General features: G+C 35.2%; 1 protein-coding gene across 2 annotated transcripts in view; it reads left to right on the forward strand.

Moving 5' to 3' along the window:
• Nucleotides 1–27,766, forward strand: part of AGL (amylo-alpha-1, 6-glucosidase, 4-alpha-glucanotransferase) — an 83,185-nt gene that overhangs the window by 46,975 nt on the left and 8,444 nt on the right. For both annotated transcript variants that reach the window (XM_011226927.3, XM_019801294.2), the window contains exons 25-33: nucleotides 3,938–4,040; nucleotides 7,158–7,383; nucleotides 8,578–8,689; nucleotides 19,748–19,883; nucleotides 20,806–20,918; nucleotides 21,952–22,163; nucleotides 23,362–23,459; nucleotides 25,211–25,298; nucleotides 25,410–25,543. In XM_011226927.3, coding sequence (XP_011225229.1) covers nucleotides 3,938–4,040; nucleotides 7,158–7,383; nucleotides 8,578–8,689; nucleotides 19,748–19,883; nucleotides 20,806–20,918; nucleotides 21,952–22,163; nucleotides 23,362–23,459; nucleotides 25,211–25,298; nucleotides 25,410–25,543 — 1,222 coding nt within the window. The remainder of the gene's footprint in view (nucleotides 1–3,937; nucleotides 4,041–7,157; nucleotides 7,384–8,577; nucleotides 8,690–19,747; nucleotides 19,884–20,805; nucleotides 20,919–21,951; nucleotides 22,164–23,361; nucleotides 23,460–25,210; nucleotides 25,299–25,409; nucleotides 25,544–27,766) is intronic.

Here is a 27,766-nt window from a genome sequence, read left to right on the forward strand (position 1 = left end):
TTGGTAAAATTTCATACTCACTTGTAGAACTAATATTTGTACTTACTATTTAATTAATACTGTGCAACAGGCATTTATTTTATGTGTGTTTTTCATTGTGACTGGTTAATCCTTTTCTTTCTTTTTTTTTATTATGTTGTGTTAGTCACAATACAGTACTTCATTAATCTTTGGTGTAGAGTTCCATGATTCATTATTTGCGTTTAACATCCAGTGTTCATCGCAATACGTGCCTTCCTTAATACCCATCACCGGGCTAACCCATCCTCCCCACCTCCCTCCCCTCTGAAACCTTCAGTTTGTTTCCTGGAGTCCATAGCCTCTCATGGTTCGTCTCCCCCTCTGATTTCCCCCCCTTTGTTTTTCCTTTTCTTCTCCTAATGCCCTCCATGCTATTCCTTGTGAGTCAAGCAGAGAAAGACAATAAGCATATGATTAATCCTTTTCTTCTGCATGTTTCTGTTTTTTTTCCAACTCTTGACATTTTGTATTTTTTATCAGATTTGTTTTACTACCCTTTTATATTATGCTTTTTTTCCAATTTAAAAAATTAACTCAATCTTGTAAATTACCAAGAGATGATGGAAAGATCCTCTATAAGTCACAAAACACAAAACAAATGTTAAATAACTTTTTATTATGTGTCTAATTGCAGCCAAATGCTTTCAACTATTTTTTTTTGGCATCCTTTCCTGCAAGTAGTTTTAAAACCTGAATCAAGTAACAAATCTAAGAACAGGCTTTTATTTTCTTTTTCATGTACTTCAAGCTATTTATAGAAAGTACTTAATAGTTAAGGCCACTGAATTTAGAACTTTCCAAACTAAACTGAAAATTACCAAATTGCAGGATGAAAGTAATAGTATTTATGTGATTTCCTCTGTTTATCCTTAAATTTGCATCTACCCAAACCAAGAAAAAAGACTTAGTAAGACCTGACAACTAAAAAAGAATTTAACTTTCATTTAGAATGATTATATGCTTTAATTACATAATCGTGTTGTAGATTTTCATTCAACTATTTCATCTTCTCCTGGTACTTATATTTCCTCTGTGAATCTATGCAGATGCTCATGAAACTGAACTGGGTCATTGTGGAAAAAAAAACTGATATGCAGAATTTGGTGTAAAGCCTACTGCTTACACAAAATAGTGATCTCAACATTCTTGATTATTCACTGCTATCGTTAAGCACTCCCAAAATAAACAAACTGATATACTGATATCATAAATGATATATTGATAGAAGTTGTGATCTCAGTATACTTATAATCAGGTACAGTATAAAACAAAAATAGAAACTAAAAAGATAAATTGATAAATATAAATAGAAGTTTTGATATTTTCTTCCAGTATCCCAAGGGACTGTTCTGTACACTTCATACTAACAAAGTATAGATCTGTCCTTATATTTGCAGACAGATTTTTGGGGGTTCGTTTTAAAATGAATACCAAAGGGGCGCCTGGGTGGCACAGCGGTTAGGCGTCTGCCTTCGGCTCAGGGCGTGATCCCGGCGTTATGGGTTCGAGCCCCACATCAGGCTCTTCTGCTATGAGCCTGCTTCTTCCTCTCCTACTCCCCCTGCTTGTGTTCCCTCTCTCACTAGCTGTCTCTATCTCTGTCAAATAAATAAAATCTTTAAAAAAAAAATTAAAAAAATAAATAAATAAATAAATAAATAAAATGAATACCAAAGTCTTTGGTGATAGTAGCACAAAGAAAATTATAATTGTAAACTTGTATAATAAATGACATAGCAGAAATCACTCACAAAATATGTGATCTATAAGTCATATACTCTTAGAGGTCAAAAGTTAATGCAAATATTTCTACATATCAGTGCTAGAGATTATATAGTTTTGACTTCTTAACAAAGACAAATTGTACTTTAGGACATACCAACTCAAAATCGCCCTTAAACCTATCTATACTCATATTTTATACAAGGTATTAAATGGGTTAAAGTACCAGGAAGTCTGTATGGCATAGAGTACTATATATTTTAACTGCTGTCCTCATTGTCATCAAAGTTATAATCATCAACCATATGTAAACCATATATCAATAATCAACCATGTGTAAATAATACGCAAAGCATTTAGGGAAATTTTATACCATTATTTTGGAGACAATGTAGAAAAGAAGTGTCTAATGTCACCTTTAGTTCTGATACTTCTTAGAAAATAATGTCTACTCCAAAAAAGGTAAAGACCTAAGAAGCAGAAACTTAAATGGCCAAAAATTTCTTTTATCTTTGTCTAATTCTTTTGCTTCTCAATATACCTTTTATAATTAGCCTTTTATTTCATTCATTCAGTAAATTTTTATATATTATATACCAGTTACAATTGTCAGTGGTAGATATAGTTTGGTAAACAAGCCAGATAAGGTTTCTGTAACTGTCAGTTTTGTACCATGGAGAGACAGTTATTCATTCAACAAACCAGAAAACAAGCAAACAAGATATTGTCAGATAGTGTTAAATGCTTAGAAGATAGTTATGAGTGAATACTGAGTACATTTTATTTAAGTCCTTAGTTTTCCCTTCCTGAAATATGTGTTGTATTTTTGCTTTAGCATATTTCTTTTTTGAGTAGAATGCTAATTTCCTTTACTTTCCTACTGATTATTGTTTTTAGGACAAATAAGGTAACAATTATTCTTGACATGTTTTATAAAAAACCAAACTCAGTCTAGAAGTAAAATTTTAGATTTTATCCATCAATCACCCTATTTTATCTCGTGCATAAAGGCTACAGCTACCTAGAACGTTCAAGTTATTTGGCACCCAAAATCCTTATTTTCTTTTGTAAAAACTGACCAACAAACTGTAACCCTTTTTTTTTTTATTTATTTGAGAGAGAGGGAGAAAGTGTGCATGCAAGTAGGGGGAAGGGTAGAGAGCAAGGGAGAAACAGATGCCCTGCTGAGTAGGGAGCCTGATGTGGGGCCCAATCCCAGGACCCCAAGATTATGACCTGAGCCAAAGGCAGACACTTAACTGACTGAGCCAACCAGGCACCCATATAACACTTTTAAGTTGTTTTGAATTCATGGGAAAGTTGGTATTAAAGTTTAACTCTAGACTGATAGATTAATAAACATGTTCAGTTATGTATCATTAAAATAATCATTTCATATTTAATTTGTTGCCTCTAATTGCAAGTAGATTCTTTTCAAATATATCATTAGTATTATATGGCACAGCTCTTTCTCTCTTGAGCTCTTCTACTCTCACATCTGGAGAGTGTACTTTAATGCTTTAGTAAACTTTCTCACTTCTGTTACTAAAAATACATATAACATTAATATTATATTAAGTGTTTATATGTTAAATATTAGATCTCTGATTTCAACCTTTAATTTATCAAAAGAAAGTTTATCTGTGTTTAAAGATTCACATTCTAATCAATTCAGATAAGCATCCCTCTCTAGCCCTGATTCTTAATCTCTTTGAGATGCCCTTAAGATTGTAAGGTAATTAAGATTCCCTTAAGAATGTAATAAGAATAAAAAGGAAAAAAAAGAATAAGAATATGGGGCCTCTGGGTGCCTGGGTGGCTCAGTTGGTTAAGTGTCTGCCTTCAGTTCAGGTCGTGATCCCGGGGCCCTGGGATCAAGCCCCGCCTCTGGCTCCCTGCTCAGCAGGGAGTCTGCTTCTCCCTCCCTCCTGCCCCTACTCATGCTTTCTCTCTCTCTCTCAAAAATAAATAAATAAAATCTTAAAAAGATAAAAAAAAAAAAAAAGAATCTGAAACCTCATCATAGAAATGTTGACATAGGTATAGTCACACATTTTACAGATAATTTTAGAGGGTTTGCAGACTTCCTCATTATTGTCCACCTGGCTTAGAGGGACGGGCCTATAGTAATGGAGTTCATAGGCTTGTGTGTATTATTAAGATTAACATATTATTTTGTTGTGTTTTCTGTTAGGCTTACCTCATTTTTCTTCTGGTATTTTTCGCTGCTGGGGAAGGGATACTTTTATTGCACTGAGAGGTCTACTGCTGATTACTGGACGCTACTTAGAGGCCAGGTAGGAGATCTCTAAAAAGTTGCAGTGCAAGTTTATGTCTAAATGTTTTACACATGCTCTTCAAACTTTCCTTCTTACCATCTATTTGTAACATTTGGGAGGTATGTTTTCCTTAAGTGTGGTTGTTTTTTTTTTACATGTTCATTTAATAAGATCATAGAATTTCAAAGGAGTGAAGATCTTTGAAGTTAAGTTCTAGTCCTTCATGTTATGGGTCAGATTGTCTTTAGTGTTTGTTAATTGATCTCAGTAAAAATAAAAAATGTGTAACCATTTTACTAACATCACACACTGAAGAGTATAATTTCTATCCCTGAATTAAGTATAAGAACTCAGATGAACTTTTAGGTAAAATTTGTTTTCTATCATTTTTTTCCTTCTAATAATGAAGACTGAGTCCTGTAGAAAGAATTATAGGATGAGGTTTTCCTCTATGTGTTGTCAGGCCTTGTAACCTCCAGTTGTGTCTTTTAGTCTTAAAATAAGGTTTCCTTATGTCGCAATAATATGAACGAAATTGTCAAAGATAGAAAAGAGAAGCTGTATAGCAATGCCACTCAAATCAGCACAAATCAGTACCACAGATGTGCGGTATCACCATCACCTGAGAACTTGCTAGAAACGCAAATTCTTGGTCCTTATGCTAGACCTCTGAATGTGGGTATGGAGAGGGTAGAGTAGCAGATGGAAATCTGTGTTTTCACAAGGGCTCCAGGTGGTCTTCAGCACCCCAAGGCTAACGTTTGACGGCACTGCTCTACAAGTTAAAACTTCCAGCAGAAAAAGCATTTATGTGATACTTTGTTTTGATGTCATTTGAAAAAACTGAAGTTTGCCTCTTCAAATGGCAAAAGTTCTGGTTTTGGTCTTTTTAAAATTGAGAATTTATTTTTTAAATTGAAGATTTCTAAGTGGGGATCTGAAATGTATTACATTCTTCCCTGCTAACCTAATATGATAAGACCTTTTCTTATTCACTTACGAGCCCATTGTGGGGCTGTAGAAATTTGGGAGGCTGTTTGCTTCTTCCTTAAATGCTCCTAAGTGACTATGATTAAGAAGTAGGAAATGGAACATCAGGATTCAGTGCAGTGTAGTGGTTAAGAACTTGGGTTCGGGCCAGACTTCCAGGTTCTAATCCTGTTTCCAAACTACTAATGGTACATTATTTATCCTCTTTGTCCTCTGTAAAATGGTAATAGTACTTACCTTACAGGGTTTTTCTAAGGATTTCTTTTTAAGATTTTATTTTTGGGGGCTGCCTGGGTGGCTCAGTCCATTAAGCGTCTGACTTCGGCTCAGGTCATGATCTCAGGGTCCTTCGATCAAGCCCTGTGTTGGGCTTCATGCTCAGTGGGGAGTTTTCTTGTCCCTCTGCCCCTCCCAGTGTTCTTGCTCACTCACACGTGTGCGTGTGCTTTCTCTCTCTCAAATAAATAAATAAAATCTTTAAAAAAAAAAAAGATTTTATTTTTTTAAGTAATCTCTTCACCCAGTGTGGGGCTCAAACCTACAACTCTGAGATCAAGAGTGGCATGCTCCACCAACTGAGTCATCCAGGCATCCCTAGTGAGGATTAAATGAACTAATACAGTTATAGTGTCTAGAACAGTGTCTGTCACATGCTAAGCATTACATGAATGTTAGTTTTTTAAATCATTATTATTATTTTCATTGTTATCTGGACTCCCAATTATCATTTCTATATACTACCAACAATTTCTCCTTCTTAATTTTACATATGACTATCAGGGGTCATAGAAATATGGCCTATCACCTGTTTTGTATGACCTGGGAGCAAAGAATGGTTTTTCCATTTTAAAGTCATTTAAAAAAGAAGAATAATATATATGGCCAACAAAGCCTAAAATATTTACTATCTGGGCCTTTGCAGAAAAAGTTTGCCCACCCTGATTTAGATGATTCTGAGAAGATAATGTATTTGTTAAGGTAGTGCTAGCTGCTCTAAATTATAAATTCTTCCATGTTAATGGTTTTTCACAAATGAATTTATTTCAAAATGGGTGTTCATGAGGCAGCTTTCCACATAATGATTCAGGGATATAGGCTCCTTCATCTTGAGAATCGACCATCTATCTCCTAGGGCCTCTGAGTACTGCTCTCCAGTCAGCTTGCAGAGAGGGAAAGAGTGTGGGGAAAATACACCTGTTCCATGCACTTAACATACATTCCATTCACCTTCTTGCCTTAGAATCTAATAATCTGGCCACAGCCAGATAAAAAGTGGGTTGAGGCCTGTAGGAAAGCCATTTTGGACAGAGGTCTTTTTATTCAACTTTCAAGTTTATGACATTCTTCTGGATGGTTACGATTGCTGTATTCTGACCTTTTGTTAATTGGAAGTGTCACTATCCATACTAACATTTGTACTGCAGAATACAAGAAAGGCTTTTATTGCACTATTATTTAAGATATAGGCGTTAAACTGAGACACAAAATTAATTAAATTTCTAAATGGTTTACCCGAAAAGCACTGAGGCCTAGACATTTTAAATGACTTTTCCTAGGTCATACAGATGGCAATGCTAGGTTTTAAACCCCAGTCTTCTTATTTCTTAGTTTCATGCCCCTTTTAGAAATGCCATTCCATCTTACAAAGTTGTCATTTGGTATATGATCGTATAATAATACTTTAAAGATTAAGTATTCTCTACCAGTTTTTGAAAATAAATCATGATTTTCAAGGTCAGCTTTTACCCATTTACTTTCTTATGTACTTGCTTTGGTATTTAAAATAATAAAGTTCATGTCGTATTTACTTAGATTTTGAAATACCACAGATTTCAAAAGTAGAATCTAGAAGCTATAAGGGATTCTAAAAGCCACCCAGTCCAATACCTAAATCCACAGATGAAAAAACTATCCCAGAGAGGGTAGGCCACACAAATTGTAGAGAATAAGCCAGGGCTAGGATCAAGGTTTTGAGCTTTTAATTCAGTGCTTAATCTCTCATATTATGACCACTTTCTACATGAAAATTCAAAGAAACAGGGACAAGAGAGAAAATGCCTCTGGAATAATAGTCACAAAAAGGGACTTAAATCTTTTAAGTGATTGTTTTCATGTCAAATGATCCACTTAATTCTGTTGTTTTAGGAATATTATTTTAGCATTTGCTGGTACCCTGAGACACGGTCTCATTCCTAATCTCCTGGGTGAAGGAACTTATGCCAGATACAATTGCCGGGATGCTGTGTGGTGGTGGCTACAGTGTATTCAGGATTACTGTAAAATGGTTCCAAATGGCCTAGACATTCTCAAGTGCCCAGTTTCCAGAATGTATCCTACAGATGATTCTGTTCCTTTGTCTGCCGGCACACTGGTAAAAATTCTCTTCCAACAATTTTTTTTCCTGAAAAATAACTTTTAGCTTCTAATATAAAAATGTGTGTAATGAAGAATCCAAATCTGAAAAATTCTTCAAGTATTGGTATATGTTTAGCACCTGCTAGTTCTATGAGCAATTGCAGAGATAAGACTTGCTTCTTGCTTAAAGAACTTGCAACATGATAGATGAGATAATGTGTACATAATATGGCCATTGTAAAAGGAGGTGTATGGGAAATGCTGTGCATAAAAGGAAGGGAGATAATCTAGTAGGTGGTTCTCGAGGATGACTTCATAAAGTAGTTAAAACTTCACCTAAACTGAACCTTAAAGGTGAGTAGGATTTCAGCAGAGATGAGGGAAGTTGTGGGAAGCCCTCGGAGATGAAAGGAAATATAAAGTGCAGGGTGGATTGAAGCACAGTTTAGGACATACTGCTTAGTCTAGTTTGGCTTTTTGTGGAGGGTACCTGCAGGGTATTAAGAGTAGGTGGGAAAGGGTGAACTAGGTTGTGGAGAGCCTGATCTAGGGAGTCCAGAGTTTATCTTATGAACAGCGCAGAATAAACTTTTTGAGTGGTTTTTTTCCCAGTCAATAATGTACAATGACACTGTATTTTGCCACTTCTGATCTACCTTTATATTATAGCTTGTTTGGTATGTGACTGTGGAGGACTTCTAAATCACCTTAGAGTTAGCAGAGATCTGTCTCCCCATGATGTTTTCATCATGAAATATTCAAGGAACATTTTTCAAAAAAAGTTTTTACCTAAAGTATCACTTTAGTATGTAATTTATTCCCATTACTGTATATGTGGATGAGTAAGAACAGCAATGTCAATTTAAAGTTTAGATCTCTCTATCAGATAGATACATTATTAGCTACACAATTCACCCTAATAGAAATTATACAAATTCACAAGAATCATTTTTATGTGTCAGCAAAATTACAAACTATTTCATGTCACAGACATGAATAGTTGAAACAACAATATGTTAATATTCACATGCCAAAGCCTGACTGTATGATTCGGTATATAGGAGATCCTGCTTTCCCCAGTCCCACCCCTGATCCCCATTTCTACCCCAAAGGACAATATATGTTTCACAAAATCTCAGTTGTGGGATTTGAGAGAAGGTAAGAAAAATGTAATTTCTAACAGAAATAATATCCATTATGTCTCAAACAGGATCAACCATTGTTTGAAGTAATACAGGAAGTAATGCAAAGACACATGCAGGGCATACAATTCCGAGAAAGGAATGCTGGTCCACAGATAGATCGAAACATGAAGGATGAAGGTACATAACTTTACATAGTAAAGATTTACTGATGAGGTGGAATTAAACCCTGTAATTGTTCATGTATTTGACGAATATTTTATTTGTGTGTAAAACTTTAGAATGTAAGAATGAGAAAGATTAACACAGTTCCTGATCTCACTGGTTTAGTTTGAGTTTCTAGAGGAAAGATAAAATTTTATATATTTTGTCAGCCAATTTGAAAGGTAAGTTTGGTGATTGCATTTATAATTTTAATAACAAATAAATGCTTACTATGTGCTAGGCATTATGCTAACCACTTTACCTATGTTATTGCCATTTGCACTCCCAATAACATTGGAAATGAGTTGTATTGTTCCCATTTATACTGATGAGATGACTACAGAGTAGCTTGCCTAGAGTCACAGAGCTGAGTGGCATAGCTAGGATTTCATCTACAATCTGTCTCTATAACTTGGGCTCTTATAAAATTCTTTTTGTAAAAAGTTTCATCTAGGGGTGCCTGGGTGGCTCAGTCATTAAGCGTCTGCCTTCGGCGCAAGGCGTGATCCCAGGGTCCTGGGATCGAGCCCTGCATCAGGCTCCCTGCTCTGCTGGGAGCCTGCTTCTTCTCTCCCACTACCCCTGCTTGTGTTCCCTCTCTCGTTGGCTGTCTCTCTCTCTGTCAAATAAATAAATAAAATCTTAAAAAAAAAAAAAAGTTTCATCTACAGAGTTAAAATAGATATACTTTTTTAACCTCTTAGAAGTTCATCATATACCTATTTTTATAGCATACTATCATCACCAGCCAGTGCGAGCCTAATGATAATTTATTTTATTACTCTTTAGACTTGACATACAGGAAGTAATGCAAAGACATATGCATGGCATACAGTACATACACATTTCTGTGTATTTATGTTCTGTAAAACATATACTGCTCTATGTGCATGTAGATTTTTTTAACTTCTTAATGTTGAAAGAATTGGAGACTGATAGAAAGTAGTAAAAATGGGGCACCTGGGTGGCTCAGTCAGTTAAGTGCCTTACTGTAGATCTCAGCTCAGGTCTTGATCTCAGGGTTGTGAGTTTGGGCTCCAGGCTGGGTATGGAGCCTACTTTAAAAAAAATTGCAAAAATGATAAATAAGAGTATCCTGAAGCTTTCATCCAGCTTCCCCAGTGAGGATATCTTACCTTACTGTATCTATATCTTACAATATCAAAATCAGGAAACTGACATTAGTTTAATACTGTTAACTAGACTATAGACCATATTCAGTTTTAACTATCTTTACATTAACTCATTTGTGTGTGAGCATGTGTGTGTGTGGTTCTGTGTAATTTTGCCCCATGTATACTTCATGTAACCACTACCATAATCAAGATACTGAACTGTTCCATCACCACATAGGTCTTCCTTGTGCTACACCTTTAGAGTCACACCAACAATCCCTGGTCTCCAGCAACTACTACTCTCTTCTGCATCTCTATAGTTTTATCATTTTAAGAATATATATAAATGGAATCATATAGTATGTAACCTTTTGAGATTGATTCTTTCACTAAGCATAATTCCCTTTGAGATCCATCCAAGCTGTTGCATTTATCAATAGTTTATTCCCTTGTATTGCTCAGTGGTATTCTCTTTCATGGATGGAACATTCATCTGTTGAAGGACATTTTGGTTTTTTCCATTTTTTGGTTAATATAAATAAAGCTAATGTAAACATTTATATACAGGTGTTTGTGTGAACATAAATTTTTATTTCTCTGGGACAAATGCCCAACAATGTGATTGGGTCATATGGTAAGTATGAATTTTGTTTTATAAGAAACTGCCGAACTATTTTCCAAAGTGGTTGTACCATTTTACATTCCCACCAACAAACTGGAGAGATCCATTTTCTCCACATCTACAGCAGCATTTGAAGTTAATCATTTTTTTAAAGCTGTTCTGGTGGTTGGGCACACCACTACACATTGTGGTTTTAATTTGCATTTCCCTAATGACTAATGATGTTAACATCTCTTCATGTGCTTATTCATCATCTGATCTCTTTTTGATGAAATGTCTGTGTCTTCTGCCCATTTTCTAATTGGATTATTGGGGGTTTTTTTACTATTGAAGTTTTTTTGTATTTTACCATAAAATATTTTAACCATTTTAAGTATGCAGGGGCTTTAAGTACATTGTTATGTAACCATCATTGCCATCCATCTCCAGAATTTTTCATCATCCCACATTGAAATTCTGTACCCAGTAAATAATAACTCCCATTCTCTCCTCCCCTAACCCCTAGTAACCACTATTCTATTTTCTGCCTCTATACATTTATTCTACGTACCTCATATACATGGAATCATACAGTATTTGTCCTTTGTGTTTGGCTTATTTCACTTAGTATTACTGTATCAGAGCTATATATATTATACTCTTATGCTCTTTGATTAAATACTACCAAATTTCTTTCCATAGTGATTACACCAGTCTATATTCCCACTAAAAGCCAAATTAACCGTATCTGTGATGTCCTTCACCATAGTTTATTTCAGAAATCCTACCCCACCCTCATACCACAAAGATAATGTCTCACATTTACTTTTATTAACTTTGTAGGCTTGCCTTTTACAAGTAAAGAAACAATTCATCCATTTTAATCCATTCATCTTGTCCTTATGGTTCTTGTTCTTAAGACCTATATCTATATTAACTTATTATCTCTGTTAGTGTCTTTATTAAATTCCCGACTGATCCCTAACAAAGCAAGTAATTTAGCATGTGCTCCATCCCTATTTTAATGAATTGTCTTGACTCTACTTTTTCTCTTTTCTTTGGTTATTGCTTTTTTTAGGCAGCAATAAACTTTCATGTGTACTTTGATCACCTTTTCTTTCCTTATCTCTTACAACATCCTCCAATATTTATTTCAGTTAATTCAATGAATTAATCTCATTTGTTACTTATGAAACCTCTCAGAACAGTGCCCAGTAAAAAAAGCACGTGATCTCTAAGTCGCTATGGTTGTTTTTATTGTTGTGATGTGAGCACTATCTGCGAGAGTGTTTTTAAAGTTGGAATTTATGTGTCAGACCTTCTGAGGCCTTGTATGACTGGAAATTTTTCTATTATGTTCTCACATTTAAATGACATAGTGCACATAAAATTCTAGTTCAAGTTCTTTTCCTTCAATATTTTAAGAAATATTATTCCATTGCCTTCTTGCTTCCAGTATTTCTATTGAAGTTCTGTTGACCTACATCTTGTTCCGTTAGTGGTGATCTACTCTTTCTTGAAGCTTTTAGAGCCATCTCTTTGTCTTCATTCAGGATTTTATTCTAACTTATCTATTTCATTTGGCATTCTATGAGCCCTTTCAGTGGTCTGTGAGACCATTACAGTCTATGAGATCTTAATTCTGGAATATTTATCATTTTATTTCTTCAGATATTTCCTCTCCTCTTTCTGCTTTCTGGGAGTACTATTATCTGGATATCTTCTTGTTTATTTCTGCCCACACAGCTTTGAGCTCTTTTCTTGTCTTTTATCTGTTGTTTTCTTATCCATTCCTGCTGCCTCTGGAAGATTTTCAATCTGATCTTCCATCTCACTAATTCATTCTTCAGCCATTTCCATCTACTATTTAGTCCCTTTATTGTTTTATTTCAGCTACTAAAAATTTTAGACCTAACGTCTCCACTTGGTCATTTTTAATGACTTTTTGTTCCTGTTTCATATTAATAATGTCTTCAAGAATATTATTATGTCTTGAGGATATTTACTTTGCTTATTTTATATTATTGGTCCCTCTGTTCCAATAATTCTGCTTCACGTGGAATATGTTGTTCAGCTTCTTTTTTATAGTATGCAGACTCTTCTGGTATCTAATGTTTTCCTTTTCTCAATAAGCTCATGTTCCCTTGATTTTCAGTAACTCCATACAGCGCTGGAAAGAGGCAATCTCCTTAGCTTATAATACGACAACCTTAAAAGCCTAGGTAGAATTAGAACCCAAGAGTGACTGGTCAAATTCCACTTGTTTTCATCAGTTTCTCCCCAAAATTATGTGAATTCTTCAAATCAATACCTCACACCTACTTCTGTAGTTTCTCCAGGGTTGATTTTGGGGAGAGAGCCAGTAGCCTGGGATACTTTCCCATTTCGTCAGGAACTACAAAAGTAGAATTTCTTCATACTATTTTTGTGCATTTGAAGCAACCTATCCTTTTATAGTTATTTTAACCTACGTACCTTTTTGTGCGTGTTTCTTTTGCTTTCCATTAAATCTCTGAGAGGAAAACCACTAAACATTGGTTATCCAATTATTGTCATATATTTAATATCAGATAAATTAAAAACCTCCTTGCCTTTCTGTATGACTTTGCAAACGTTTTCCAGAGGCTAGTCCTTCTGTCCCTAGCTCACAGCCCAGGAAATAGGAATTGGGGTTGACGAAGAAACAGGATTTGTTTATGGAGGAGGTAAAAGTGTAAGGACATCCATACATAGTCCATTAATAAACATGACAGAAGCATTCAGTCTTACCAGTACTCAAACAAATTAATATTAAAGTGGGTCACCATTTTTCCCTACTAAATGATCATAAGAGACAGCATAGCATAAATGAAAGCACCAATGCCAGAAGCGGACTTGCTGTCTTAAAATTCCCTTCTACTCATTTTCTAGCTGTGTTCCGTGTTGGATAAGTTTTAACTTCTCTTTGCCTCTTTCTTCTACATTTGTAAAAGGAAGATAATAATAGCACCTACCTCCTAAGGTTGATATGAGGATTCAGTGAAATATGTATGTTAAAGCACTTAAAACAGTGCATGGCACATAGTGCTGTAAGTCTACTATTTATTTAGCAAAAACCAATGTATTCATTTGCTGGGACTGCCATAACAAAGTACTACACATGGGGTGGCTTAAATGACAGAAATATATTGTCAGTTCTGGAGACTAGGATTCCAAAATGAAAGTGTTGGCAGGGTTGACTCGACCTTAGGGCTGTGAGAGAAAGGTCTCTTCCAGGTCTCTCCCCTAGGCTTGTACATGGCCGTGTTCATGTTTACATGGTGTTCTCCCTATTATCATCACATCACATTGTCTGTGCGCAGATTTCCTCATCTTATAAGGATGCCAGTTGAATTGGATTAGAGCCCAGACTAATGACCTTATTTTAGTGTGATTAACTTTTTAAATTACTGTCTCCAAATAAGGTCACATTCTGATGTACTGGGGTTAGGACTTCAGCATATGAATTTGGGTGGTTACACAATTCATTCTATAACAAACAGTAACAAAGTTTTGAGAGGTATTCAGATACTACTGATGGTATTGTAAATTGACTCATTCTTCTTGGAAAGCAACTTGGAGAGAGAGAGAGAGATCCAAATATGTTTTATGAGATATAAAATATTTGTGTTTTCATTCATGAACTTATTCCACTCCTGGGATTCTAGTCCATGAAATATTCTAAAACATACACAAAAGTCATATTACATGATATTGATCATAGCATTGCTGACAATCACATAAAAGAATGAAATAATCCTTAACGTCTAACAGGAAATGTTTACATTGACTTGAATGAAAAATTCTATAATTCCTACAAATTATAATTTTTATAATTTGTATAATATTAATATAATGTCAATATTAAGGACTATAAAATATTAAGGACTTATGGGTGTTGAATTTAACACATGAAAAATAGTTGGATATGAAATACTTGTGAAAATATTACTATTATGTGAAAAGACTAGAAAGGAATACATAATGTAGTAGTTTTGTTAGGGTTGTGGACTCTTTTTTTTAAAAAAAACTATTGTTTTTTAATGTAAAATGATAATCTTTTTCCGTGATCTTTTTCAGATATTTCAGATAACTCACTAACTCATTGGCAAATTTTGATGTAGACTTGAGAACTTAAATTCTAGGGTGCCTGGGTGGCTCAGTCAGTTAAGCATCTGCCTTCAGCTCAGGTCATGATCCTGGGGTCTTGGGATTGAGCCCTGTATCGGGCTTCCTGCTCAGCAGTTAGGTTGCTTCTCCCTCTCTTTCTTGCTCGTACTCTCTCTCTCTCTCAAATAAATAAATAAAATCTTAAAAAAAGAACTTAAATTCCTTCTTACATGTTCTAAATTATATTTTAAATAATTGACCTCATTTAGTTAATTTAGTGTTTGTAGTGGTAACATTCAAATTGTATACGTGATTGAACTGGTAAGGATCACTGATACTTTTTTTATCCTTCACTTAGAGAACTAAATAGAAATAGATTTATATTTAAAAGAACATTTTTGTGATATCTCTGAATAATTATAGTTTTTAGATTTAATTGTGAAACATTTTAGTAAGAGAAAATACTAATATAAATTACACCTTTAAGCCTAGAAGTAAAATTAGACAGGTATTAACATTTAGTGATATTTTCTTCAGATCTTTCTTGTTTTGTAAAGAAATAAGCCATTACAGATGTATCTAAAGCTCATCTCTCTCTCCCCCCTCCCTCTCTGGAATTAATGATTATGCTATAATCAGGATTTTTTTCCATATATGTTTTTGCACTTTATGAGTTTGTGTTCGAATATGTGTAAATCACATATGATTTGTATTATGTAGTATACATTCAGTATATTATATAGTATGTAGTTAGTATATACTATAATATATACTTATAACTTTTATGTTTTTAAATTTTATCAAGTATTACCATATTAGACATAGTCATATAGACATACACGGTTGTATATATTAGTATTATCTATATTTTAAACTTTTAAGAAAAGGTATCTTTTTTTTAATGTTTTTTTATTATATTATGTTAGTCACTATACAGTACATCCCCGGTTTCCGATGTAAAGTTTGATGCTTCATTAGTTGCGTATAACACCCAGTGCACCATGCAATACGTGCCCTCCTTACTACCCATCACCAGTCTATCCCATTCCCCCATCCCCTTTCCCTCTGAGGCCCTCAGTTTGTTTCTCAGAGTCCATACTCTCTCATGCTTCATTCCCCCTTCTGATTACCCCCCTTTCTTTATCCCTTTCTTCCCCTACCGATCTTCCTAGTTCCTTATGTTCCATAGATGAGAGAAATCATATGATAATTGTCTTTCTCTGCTTGACTTATTTCACTTAGCATTATCTCCTCCAGTGCCGTCCATGTTGCAGCAAATGTTGAGAATTCGTTCTTTCTGATAGCTGAGTAATATTCCATTGTATATATGGACCACAGCTTCTTAATCCAGTCATCTGTTGAAGGGCATCTCGGCTCCTTCCATGATTTGGCTATTGTGGACAATGCAGCTATGAACATTGGGGTGCATATGGCCCTTCTCTTTACTACGTCTGTATCTTTGGGGTAAACACGCAGTAGTGCAATGCCTGAGTCATAGGGTAGCTCAATTTTTAACTTTTTAAGGGACCTCCACACTGTTTTCCAGAGTGGCTGTACCAACTTGCATTCCCACCAACAATGTAGGAGGGATCCCCTTTCTCCACATCCTCTCCAACAATTGTTGTTTCTTGCCTTGTCTATCTTTGCCATTCTAACTGGCGTAAGGTGGTATCTCAGTGTGGTTTTGATTTGAATTTCCCTGATGGCTGTAATTTTGAACATTTTTTTCATGTGTCCTTTAGCCATTTGTATGTCATCATTGGAAAAGTGTCTGTTCATATCTTCTGCCCATTTTATGATTTGTTTATTTGTTTCTCGTGTATTGAGTTTGAGAAGTTCTTTGTAGATCTTGGATACCAGTCCTTTATCTGTGGTGTCCTTTGCAAATATATTCTCCCATTCCGTGGGCTGTCTCTTAGTTTTTTTGACTGTTTCCTTGGCTGTGCAGAAGCTCTTTATCCTGATAAAGTCCCATAAGTTCATTTTATCTTTTATTTCTCTTGCCTTTGGAGATGTGTCGTGAAAAAGGTTGCTCTGGCCGATGTCATAGAAGTTGTTGCCTATGTTCTCCTCTAGAATTTTGATGGATTCCTGTCTCACATTGAGGTCTTTCATCCATTTGGAGTTTATTTTTGTGTATGGTGTGAGAGAGTGGTCAAGTTTCATTCTTTTGCATGTAGCTGTCCAATTTTCCCAGCACCATTTATTGAAGAGACTGTCTTTTTTCCACCGGATGTTTTTTCCTGCTTTATCAAAGATTAGTTGCCCAAAGAGCCGAGGGTCCATTTCTGGGTTCTCTATTCTGTTCCATTGGTCGATGTGTCTGTTTTTGTGCCAGTACCATGCTGTCTTTGTGATCACAGCTTTGTAGTACAGCTCGAAATCCGGCATTGTGATGCCCCCAGCTTTGTTTTTCCTTTTCAACAGTTCCTTGGAGATTCGGGGCCTTTTCTGGTTCCATACAAATTTAAGGACTATTTGTTCCAGTTCTTTGAAAAATGTCCTCGGTATTTTGATCGGGATAGCATTGAAAGTGTAGATTGCTCTGGGTAGTATGGACATTTTAACTATGTTAATTCTTCCAATCCATGAGCATGGAATATTTTTCCATCTTTTTATGTCTTCCTCAATATCTTTCAAAAGTGATCTATAGTTTCTAGCATATAGGTCCTTTACGTCTCTGGTTAAGTTAATTCCAAGGTAACGCATGGTTTTTGGTGTTATTGTAAATGGGATGGATTCCCTAATTTCTCTTTCTTCAGTCTCGTTATTCGTGTATAGAAATGCAACTGATTTCTGGGCATTGATTTTGTATCCTGCCACCTTACTGAATTGTTCTATAACTTCTAATAGTTTGGGAGTGGATTCCTTTGGGTTTTCCATATAGAGTATCATGTCATCTGCAAAGAGAGACAGTTTGACTTCTTCTTTGCCGATTTGGATACCTTTGATCCCTTTTTGTCTTCTGATTGCTGTTGCAAGGACTTCTAGTACTATGTTGAATAATAGTGGCGAGAGTGGGCATCCTTGTCGTGTTCCTGATCTTAAGGGAAAGGCTTCCAGCTTTTCCCCATTGAGAATAATGCTTGCAGTAGGCTTTTCATAGATGGCTTTTATGAGATTGAGAAATGTACCCTCTATTCCTACACTCTGAAGGGTTTTAATCAGGAAAGGATGCTGTATTTTGTCAAATGCTTTTTCTGCATCAATTGAGAGGATCATATGGTTCTTGAGTCTTTTCTTGTTGATATGATGTATCACATTGATTGATTTGCGAGTGTTGAACCATGCTTGCATCCCAGGTATGAATCCCACTTGGTCATGATGGATAATCCTTTTAATGTACTGTTGGATTCTATTAGCAAGGATCTTGTTGAGGATTTTGGCATCCATATTCATTAGAGAAATCGGTCTGTAATTCTCCTTTTTGAGGGGGTCTTTGCCTGGTTTGGGGATCAAGGTAATATTAGCCTCATAGAATGAGTTTGGTAGCTTTCCTTCTGTTTCTATTTTTTGAAATAGCTTTAGGAGAATAGGTATTATTTCTTCTTTGAATGTTTGGTAGAATTCCCCAGGAAAACCGTCTGGGCCTGGAGTTTTATTATTTGGAAGGTTGTTTATCACTGACTCAATTTCTTCATAGTTAATTGGCCTATTTAAGAAATCTATTTCTTCCTGTTTCAGTCTTGGTAGTTTATAGGTTTCCAGGAAGGCCTCCATCTCTTCCAGATTGTTTAGTTTTTTGGCATATAGCTGTTGATAAAAGTTTCTAATAATCCTTGCAATTTCAATGGTGCTGGTCGTGACCTCTCCCTTTTCAGTCATAATTTTAATAATCTCAGTCCTTTCTCTTTGTTTTTGGACAAGTTTTGCCAGTGGTCTATCAATTTTATGGATTCTCTCAAAGAACCAGCTTCTAGTCCTGTTGATCTGCTCTACTGTGGTTCTGGTCTCTAATTCATTGATTTCTGCTCTAATCTTGGTCAACTCCTTCCTTGTCAGTGGGTTAGGCCTGTCCCTCTGTTGCTGTTCCAGTTTCTTGAGGTGAGAATATAGAAACTGCATTTTAGATTTTTCTATTCTTTTGAGTGAGGCTTGGATGGCTATGTATTTCCCCCTTAGGACTGCCTTTGCAGTATCCCATAGGTTTTGGACCGTTGTGTTTTCATTCTCGTTGGTCTCCCTAAATTGTTTAAATAGATTTTTGATTTCCTGGTTTATCGAGTCATTCCTGAGCAGGATGGTTCTTAGTCTCCAAGTGTTTGAGTTTCTTCCTAATTTTTCCTTNAGTTCCAATTTCAGAGCGTTGTAGTTTGAGAATATGCAGGGGATAATTTCAGTCTTTTGGTATCGGTTGAGACCTGTTTTGTGTCCTAGAACATGGTCTATTCTTGAGAATGTTCCATGGGCATTAGAGTAGCATGAGTATTCTTTGGTTCTGGGGTATAGTGTTTTATATATATCTATGAGGTCCAACTTGTCGAGTATGGCATTCAAAGCCTTTGATTCTTTGCTTAGTTTTTGCAAGGGTGTTCTGTCTATTTCTGATAGTGGGGTGTTGAGGTCCCCTATTATTAGTGTATTTTTATCTATGTGTCTCTTTATTCTGGTTAAGAGTTGGCTTGTGTATCTTGCTGCTCTCCTGTTGGGGGCATATATATTTATAATTGTCATATCCACTTGTTGAATACATCCTTTAAGAATAATATAGTGCCCTTCTGTGTCTCTAACTATAGTCTTTAGTTTAAAATCCAATCTGTCTGATATGAGAATTGCTACCCCGGCTTTAAGAAAAGGTATCTTATTATGCATATCCTTTTGCAGCTTGTTTGCTCCATCACTTTGTTTTGGGGTTTTATCCTTTATGATGCCTTGTAAATCCAGTTCATTAATTTTAAATGGTATAGCGAGTTTTCCACTGTATGAATAAACCATAGTGTTTATTCACTCCTCTGCTCAGCAGTTATTTATTTTCTTGCTAGTACAAAGTGTCATATTGACTATCCTTGTACATATCTTCATATGCACGTAGGTAAGGAATTCTCTAAAGTATCTAGAAATGAGAATTACCATGTGGTAGAATATGCACATCTTCAACTCCTAAGGTATTACCATATTGCTCTCCAGAGTAGTTGTCCGAGTTTATTATATCCATTCAGCTTTGATAAATGTTTTATTTTGCTTTTTTAGGTTTTAATATAACTGCAGGGGTTGACGAAGAAACAGGATTTGTTTATGGAGGAAATCGCTTAAATTGTGGCACATGGATGGATAAAATGGGAGAAAGTGACAGAGCTAGAAACAGAGGAATCCCAGCTACTCCAAGGTAGTGTTTATGTGTATGGGGCTTATATAATAATACTCTTTGTAAAACCGCATACTTGTGGAGTCTTTTGTACCGTTGACCATGAAGTCTTCATATGAAGCCAGTCAAAATCTGGGGTACCTGGGTGGTTCAGTCAGTTAAGCATCCAGCTCTTGGTTTCGGCTCAGGTTATGATCTCATGGGTCATGAGATCGAGCCCTGCACTGGGCCCCTACCCTGGGCCCTGTGCTCAGTGCCGAGTCTGCTTGAAATTCTGTCTCTCCCCCACCATCAACCATCTCACACACGAGTGTGTGCTCTCTCTCAAATAAATAATCTTTTTTAAAAAAATCAGTCAGTCAAAATCTCCCTTCCTCCCTCCTACTTGATCTTCCACTCAGTCCTTCCTCTCCCACAATATACACATATACAACTCTCTTGTTACAAGTCATCAAGTAAAGCTGTCTGTTCTTTCTGGAAGTTCTCATGGGATGATTCTCTACAAGCACCTCAAAGTAAAGTTTTATGATTCATTATCTCTGTTGTTAAGATCTTTTCTTAACCTGAATGCTTTCACTGTAAACATTTCATTATGCCCATCTTTTATAAATACAGAAAATACCCAATTATCTTGTTCTTTATGAAATACTTTTAATTTTTGAACCTTTGTTCCCCCCCAATTTTTTTGTCTTTTATCCCATCATTTCATTTTATGGTACAAATGCTTAATACTGGGTCTTAAGTCTACAGTGCCTGGGTGGCTCAGTTAAGCATTTGACTCTTGATATCAGCTCAGGTCTTAATCTCAGGATCATGAGTTCAAGCTCCGTGTTGGGCTCCATGCTGGGTGTAGAGCCTACTTAAAAAAAATAAAAAATTAATTAACCTTTAAGTAATGCTTAAATGACTCCAAGTCACAGAATAAAATTTATTTTAACTTTAGAGATGGGTCTGCTGTGGAAATTGTGGGTCTGAGTAAATCTGCTGTCCGTTGGTTGCTGGAATTATCCAAAAAAAGAATTTTCCCTTATCATGAAGTCACAGTAAAAAAACATGGTAAGCTGTTCATTTTATTTAAAAAGAAATTTTGAATATACATCTTAATCTATGTAATCATCATTTGACTCGATGAACTAATATTAGAAAACCCTGAAGATTAAGAAGAAAGGAAAAACATTAATCGTACTAGTATAAAATTGTAACAAACCTGGCTACTAACCATATTTTTGCAGCAACTTTAAACTTTGAACTGAGATGTGAAAAATATCATAGTTATTGCCTTATTATGCTTTTCTTTGTCCTTAATGTGACCGTGAGCAAGTGCATTTTTGTAAACACTTAACGAAATCGTTACATCTCTTTTTCTTGAACTGTGCTATCCAATAGAAATATAATTTGAGCCACATACATAATTTTAAATTTTCTAGTACTCACATTAAAAAAAGTAGAAAGAAATAGGTGAGATTAGGGGCGCCTGGGTGGCAGAGCGGTTAAGCGTCTGCCTTCAGCTCAGGGCGTGATCCCGGCGTTATGGGATCGAGCCCCACGTCAGGCTCCTCAGCTATGAGCCTGCTTCTTCCTCTCCCACTCCCCCTGCTTGTGTTCCCTCTCTCGCTGGCTGTCTCTATCTCTGTCTAATAAATAAATAAAAAATCTTTAAAAAAAAAAAATAGGTGAGATTAATTATAATATATTTTCTTAACTCTATATATGCTAAATGTTATTTCATCACGTAATCAGCATGAAATTATTCATGAGCTACTTTACATTCTTCTGTGGGAGGAGTATTTTCTTTGAAATCCAGTATATATTTTACATTTCTGGCACTTCTCAATTCAGACTAGCCTCATTTCAAGTGCTCAATACATGTAACTTGGTCAAACATGTAAGAGTGATCATTTGCTAGAGTCTAATCCATTCTGGTAACACAATGAAAGATAATTTTTAATTTCAGGCTAGTGTCCTTCAAAAGACCCCAACACTTTCAAGAAGTGGATAGTTTATTACCTAAGTATTACTCTTTGACTATAACTAAATATATGGATTTCTTTGAATGCCTAAAACTGCCAAGTCTTTTATCATATTTCAGGAAAGGTTGTGACAGTCTCATATGATGAGTGGAACAGAAAAATACAAGACAACTTCGAAAAGCTATTTCATGTGTCAGAAGACCCTTCAGATTCTAATGAAAAGCATCCTAATCTGGTTCACAAACGTGGCATATACAAAGATAGTTATGGAGCTTCAAGCCCTTGGTGTGACTATCAGCTCAGGCCTAATTTTACGATAGCAATGGTTGTAGTAAGTGAATTGTTACTTTCAAATTTCAAAAATGTTCTGATGGATCGTATTTAGTTCTTTATTCCCACTTGTTTTCAAATTCGTTTACTTGCCAAAAAGTATATTATTTACTAGTTAGTTTGATATAGTCTTTCTAAATTAATAAAGCATTAGGCATAACACCCTTAACCTACAACATTTGGTATCAAAAACCAGAAAATAATAGGTGACAACTAATGAAGTGCTTCCCAACGTTTTTCATATGATAGCGCACACAGAAAATGATATTTGTGCAGCACACTGGGCTAAATGGATTAGGTTGGTTGTGCCAGATCCAACTGCTTCAGTTAGCCCCGGGCCTGCCCCACTGCCTTGAAAGCTGAAGGCATGGGTATTTCAGCACACATGTGCTATAACCTCAGCGTACTAGTTGGAAAGATCTAGACTGGTGAACTAGTGTGAGTAGCTTCAACTCATTGTTTCCTTCGTTGTATTGCTGTAATGCATTCTATCTAGCCAAGAATTCTAGACTCCCTTTATTTTATCTCTGCTTAGTCTAAAAATAAACTAGAAACACAGTAAAATAGAGAAGGTATGTGCCTGCTTAGCTGTTTCTACCTTGTCAAAAAGAGTACTAAACATGGCACTGTAAGTTGTAGTAGAATAAAAATCCAAAGGTACATAAAGTTAGTTTCTGTTCAGTATGCATTTGATTTCATTTAACCATTAAAATTAATGCAGATTCTTAGCCACCAGTGCTTTCTCTCCTTCTCCATATCACAATTTACTCATGCTGTTAGAGTGCAAGTCATTCTGTATTTCACTATGACCCCAAAGCAAAAAATGATTACCAGATACACTTAAAGGAAGCTATTATAAATCTTCTGAAAAATAAATTAGATGAGTTTAAGTGTGCTCTGCCTTCATTGTAGCTGTGGCAACTTCCTTTTGGAGCTCGTATGCTTTCTTAAAATGACACAAGGAAATAATCACCTCCAGCAGCTTTCCTAACTTCTAAGGCCAAGAACAGTGCTTCCAAGTCAGCCCCATACCATTAGATCTGGTTAGGCATCAGCACTCAGAACAAATTCTGACTCATACTGTATTTTTAAGCAGTTTTCATTTCCAAGTTTATAAATAGTTTACGTTCCACTGTGGGTGAAAACTAATTCTTTCGTGATCTTCAAAAGTTTGACCATTCATTTTTGACATTCATTAGGCCCCTGAGCTCTTTACTGCAGAAAAAGCGTGGAAAGCTCTGGAGATTGCAGAAAAAAAATTACTTGGTCCCCTTGGCATGAAAACTTTGGATCCAGAGTAAGTTAGAATATAAGTATTAAGAATGTTGTTCATATGGTATTTAATCTATAATTATATTTAATCTTGGCATGAAAACTTTTGACCCAGAGTAAGTTGGAGTTTAAGTATTAAGAATGTTGTTGATATTATATTGCATCAGCCATAATTTTTTGCTTGTCAGTAAACTCTCTAAAACTGCTAATTTTAGAATGTTCAAACTGAGTTTTTAAAAATACCAGCTGTATCTTCATTAAATATCAGTGTTCATAATGTTTGTCCTATATTTAATAATCAATAAGAGTTTTAGGTTATAAAACGAACATGTTATGAATATTTCCTAATGCCTATTTTTTTCTGATTGTAAAAGTAATACATAATTATTATGGACATTGGAAGTATAGACGTATTGTCTCCTCAGAGACAGTCTTTATTTTCCAAGTTGTTAACTCCTAGTAGTTCCCTCCATATTTCTAAATACTATGTGTGTGCAGCTGTTTCTTGGGTTTTTTTAATATTAGAGATTATTTGGTTACTTCTTGTGATGACAGATGAAGATGTAACTCTCTCCTCACCTTACCATGAACCGCTTCCATCCTTTCTATATAATTACCCCACTGTTTTTATTTAAGCCAGTAACTGACATTGTTTTTATTTTATGATTGTGTTTATGGCATTTTATGTTTATTTTCTTTTCCAACTTTTGTTTTTTCTTGAGTTTCTAACGACCTTCCTGTTTGTCATCTGCTGTTTTCCTTTAAAGCTTGACACCCAACATTAATTTGCTTTCTATATCAATATATGACAGAGCCCCTTTTCTGTATAGTATCCTCAGCTTTGTAGAATTTTCCTAATTTACTATGTACTCATTTCAGTCTTAAGATGCAGACTTTTTGTGTGTATACTTATCTCCATTCTGAGGTGTTCTCCACATTTTCAGGGGTGTTAGTAACCACTGGTCAAAACTAAAACCCACAGTTAAGCTTACTCATGTGGCAAGTTCTCTCTCTCACTAAAAGAAAAAAAAAGAAAAGTAATAATTTAATTAAACTGAGTATAGATAACTGTCTTATATTATCCGTCGCAATAAGTTTGTAATACTTTGTTTAGTTTATAAGTGTGTATAAATTTTCTGTGTCTATTTGGTTGCTATTTGTAATGTGATAAGTACCAATTTTAATTAATTTTAAAATAACTTCATGGAGAAGTTTAAAAAACAACCTTCCTAATATATAATTAAGAAAATTTTATCTTTAATGTTTACTAATTCAAATTATTTTGTGTATATCTTAGTCATCATCAGTGTATTAGAAGCTTAGTGAAATAGTTGACTTTAACCAATATTTAGTGTCAGACTAACTCCTTGAAGGCAATATACCTGAATACTTCTATATTTTTTTATTAGCCAGCAACTCTTTGTTAATCCTTCCCTAACACACTGTTAAAGTATTCTGGAGGTGCCTGGCTGGCTCAGTCAGTAGAGCATGTGACTCTTGATCTCAGAGTCATGAGTTCAAGCCCCACATTGGGTGTAGAGCATACTTATAAATTAGTTGATTAGCTAATTAACTTTTAAGATGGGTTGTAAAAAAAAAAAAAAAAGTATTCTGAGCCCAGTACATACTAATTTAAGGTTAGGTGAATGACGAGCTCATTCTATAGATTTGAAAGACAAAATAATTTTATGATTTCTCTTACTTTTGCTATTGAAAAATCTAATGCTTTATATAATATCTGATCTTTTTCTAACCTAAATTTCAATCATTTTGCAGTGATATGGTTTACTGTGGAATTTATGACAATGCCTTAGACAATGACAACTACAATCTTGCTAAAGGTTTCAATTATCACCAAGGACCTGTAAGAATTTCATTTCTCTTTTCAGAGTTTTCAGTTGAAGTTATTTTTCAAATAACTTTATAGGTATTCACAGCTTTTTTTTCCCTTTACTTTTAAATCATCTTTTTTTAGGAGTGGCTGTGGCCCGTTGGGTATTTTCTTCGTGCGAAATTATATTTTTCCAAATTGATGGGTCCAGAGGCTAATGCCAAGACTGTGTTTTTGGTTAAAAACATTCTTTCCCGACACTATGTTCATCTTGAGAGGTAAGTCGTCAGGGAGCATGTAATTTCCATAACTAGTGTTTAGTCAGTTTATTAGATATCATGTAAATAACAGCTCCTTAAAATTCATTTCAGTATACTCTAGGTATCCCAATGAAATTTGAAAGCTTTATTCCTATTTAACATGACGAGTTCAATGATATAATTTTCACCTTCCTTTAATTATTTTAGGTTGTTATTTATTTTACTTTGAAGACTTGATATTGCATGATTTATACATGTGGAATAGTCTGTTTTTTAAATACAGTGGATATTTTGGGGTATGGCTAAAACAGAATAAATATAAAAACTAAAAGTACTCAGCCCAGGCCTTTTGAGTTAACTGATTTAAAAATATATGTGGTTACCAGAGGGGAGGTGGGGGTAAGAATGGGTGAAATAGATGAAAAGGATTAGAAATACACTTACCTTAATAAGCACTGAGTAATGTACAGAATTGCTGGATCATTATATAACTGAAACTAATAATACCGTATGTTAATTTTTTAAATTTAGAATAATTTAAAAATAAATTAAAAATAAAGATATATCAATAAATAATTTTCAGAAATGCTTTATTATAATTAAAATATCAGGGTTGGTCTTTTGACTATTATTTCAAACCCATTTGTAACCTCCTTTGTCATAATTATTAGAGATAGTGTCAGAGTTACGTGTCTTTATAAGATGATATAAATATAGTCAAAAGCTATCCTAATTTCCCAAATCCTAGATTAAACCTAAATATAGGCATGCCTTGGAGATAGTGTGGGTTCAGTTCCAGACCACCTCAGTAAAGCAAAAGTCACAATAAAGTGAGTCAAATAAATTTTTTGGTTTCCCAGTGCATGTCAAAATTACACTTACACCATACTGTAGTCTATTTAATATGCAGTAGCATTATGCCTAAAAAAAAAAAAAACAGTGTACATACCTTAATTAAGAAGTATTTTATTGCTAAAAATTGCTATCATCTGAGCTTTCAGCAAGTCATAATCACTGACCACAGATCACCATAACAAATATAATAATAATGAAGTTTGAAATATTGTGAGAAATACCAAAATGTTACGTAGACACAAGTGAGCAAATGCTGTTGGAAAAATGGTGCCTGTAACAGACTTGCTTGATTCTGGGTTGCCACAAACCTTCAATTTGTAAAAAATGCGGTGTCTGCGAAGTGCAGTAAAGCAAAGCACAATAAAACAAGGTATGCCTGTATGTGTACAGCTTATTGCTCAGAATAATTATGCATAAGCAGCATAAATTTTATCTCCTTTATTATATGAACATGAAGGGCTTCCATCTATCACCATGAATATTGGGGTTTTTTTCAAAATTTGTTTTTATTCACTTGAGTGTAGTCACAGAAAACCCAGCCCTGTCATAGTTCTTGGACCTCATCTAGAAATTGAGTCTGATTGTGTGTGATGTGAACATTCTTATATTCTATCCTTTATTGCCCCACAGTATTTATCATTGTCTGCATTTATTTTCTTTCTTTTGTCCATGAGAAATAAAAACATCTTGCACTGCAGGGATCGCTTTTCTACTTTACCCGTGATCCCCCTCCTACCTGTTCCTCGACCTTGCTGTACTAATTATCCTTTCTTGGTATTCCACTTGATTCTTCCTTCTTAAACTAGAAAGAAATTTGTCAGCCCACCCTAAAATAAAGTCCATTCATACTGTTCCTACCTCTAGCCGTGTCCTATCATTCCGTTTTCTTCTCAGCACACTTCCTATAGGAATAGCCTCATTCCTTTTGCTTTCTGACCACCTTAGTCATTACCACCCACAGTCTGGCTTCTGTTTTGACCTCACCACTCTGGTGAAGCCACTCAACAAGATCCTTTCTTTTTCTTTCTTTTTTTTTTTTAAAAAGCTTTTATTTCTTTATTTTAGGCAGGGGAGGGACAGAGGGGGAGGGAGAGGGACAAGCAGACTCCACACTGAGCACAGAGCTCGAGGTGGGGTTCAATCTCACAACCCTGAGATCTTGACCTGAGCCAAAACCAAGAGTCAGATGCTTAACCGACTGAGCCACCGAGATGCCCCTTCAATAAGATCCTTTCTTGTTCCCAGATCCATGACTTCCTTTCAGTTCTTTTCTTTGATCTGCTCATAGTACTTGACACTGTTGCTTTCTTCTTTTCATAAAAAACCTTATGCCATCCACAAGGTTTCCCTTATTTACTTCACGCTAGTAACAATTATAATAATAGG

Source organism: Ailuropoda melanoleuca, chromosome 2, assembly GCF_002007445.2.
Source record: "Ailuropoda melanoleuca isolate Jingjing chromosome 2, ASM200744v2, whole genome shotgun sequence".
Taxonomy (NCBI): Eukaryota; Metazoa; Chordata; class Mammalia; order Carnivora; family Ursidae; genus Ailuropoda; species Ailuropoda melanoleuca.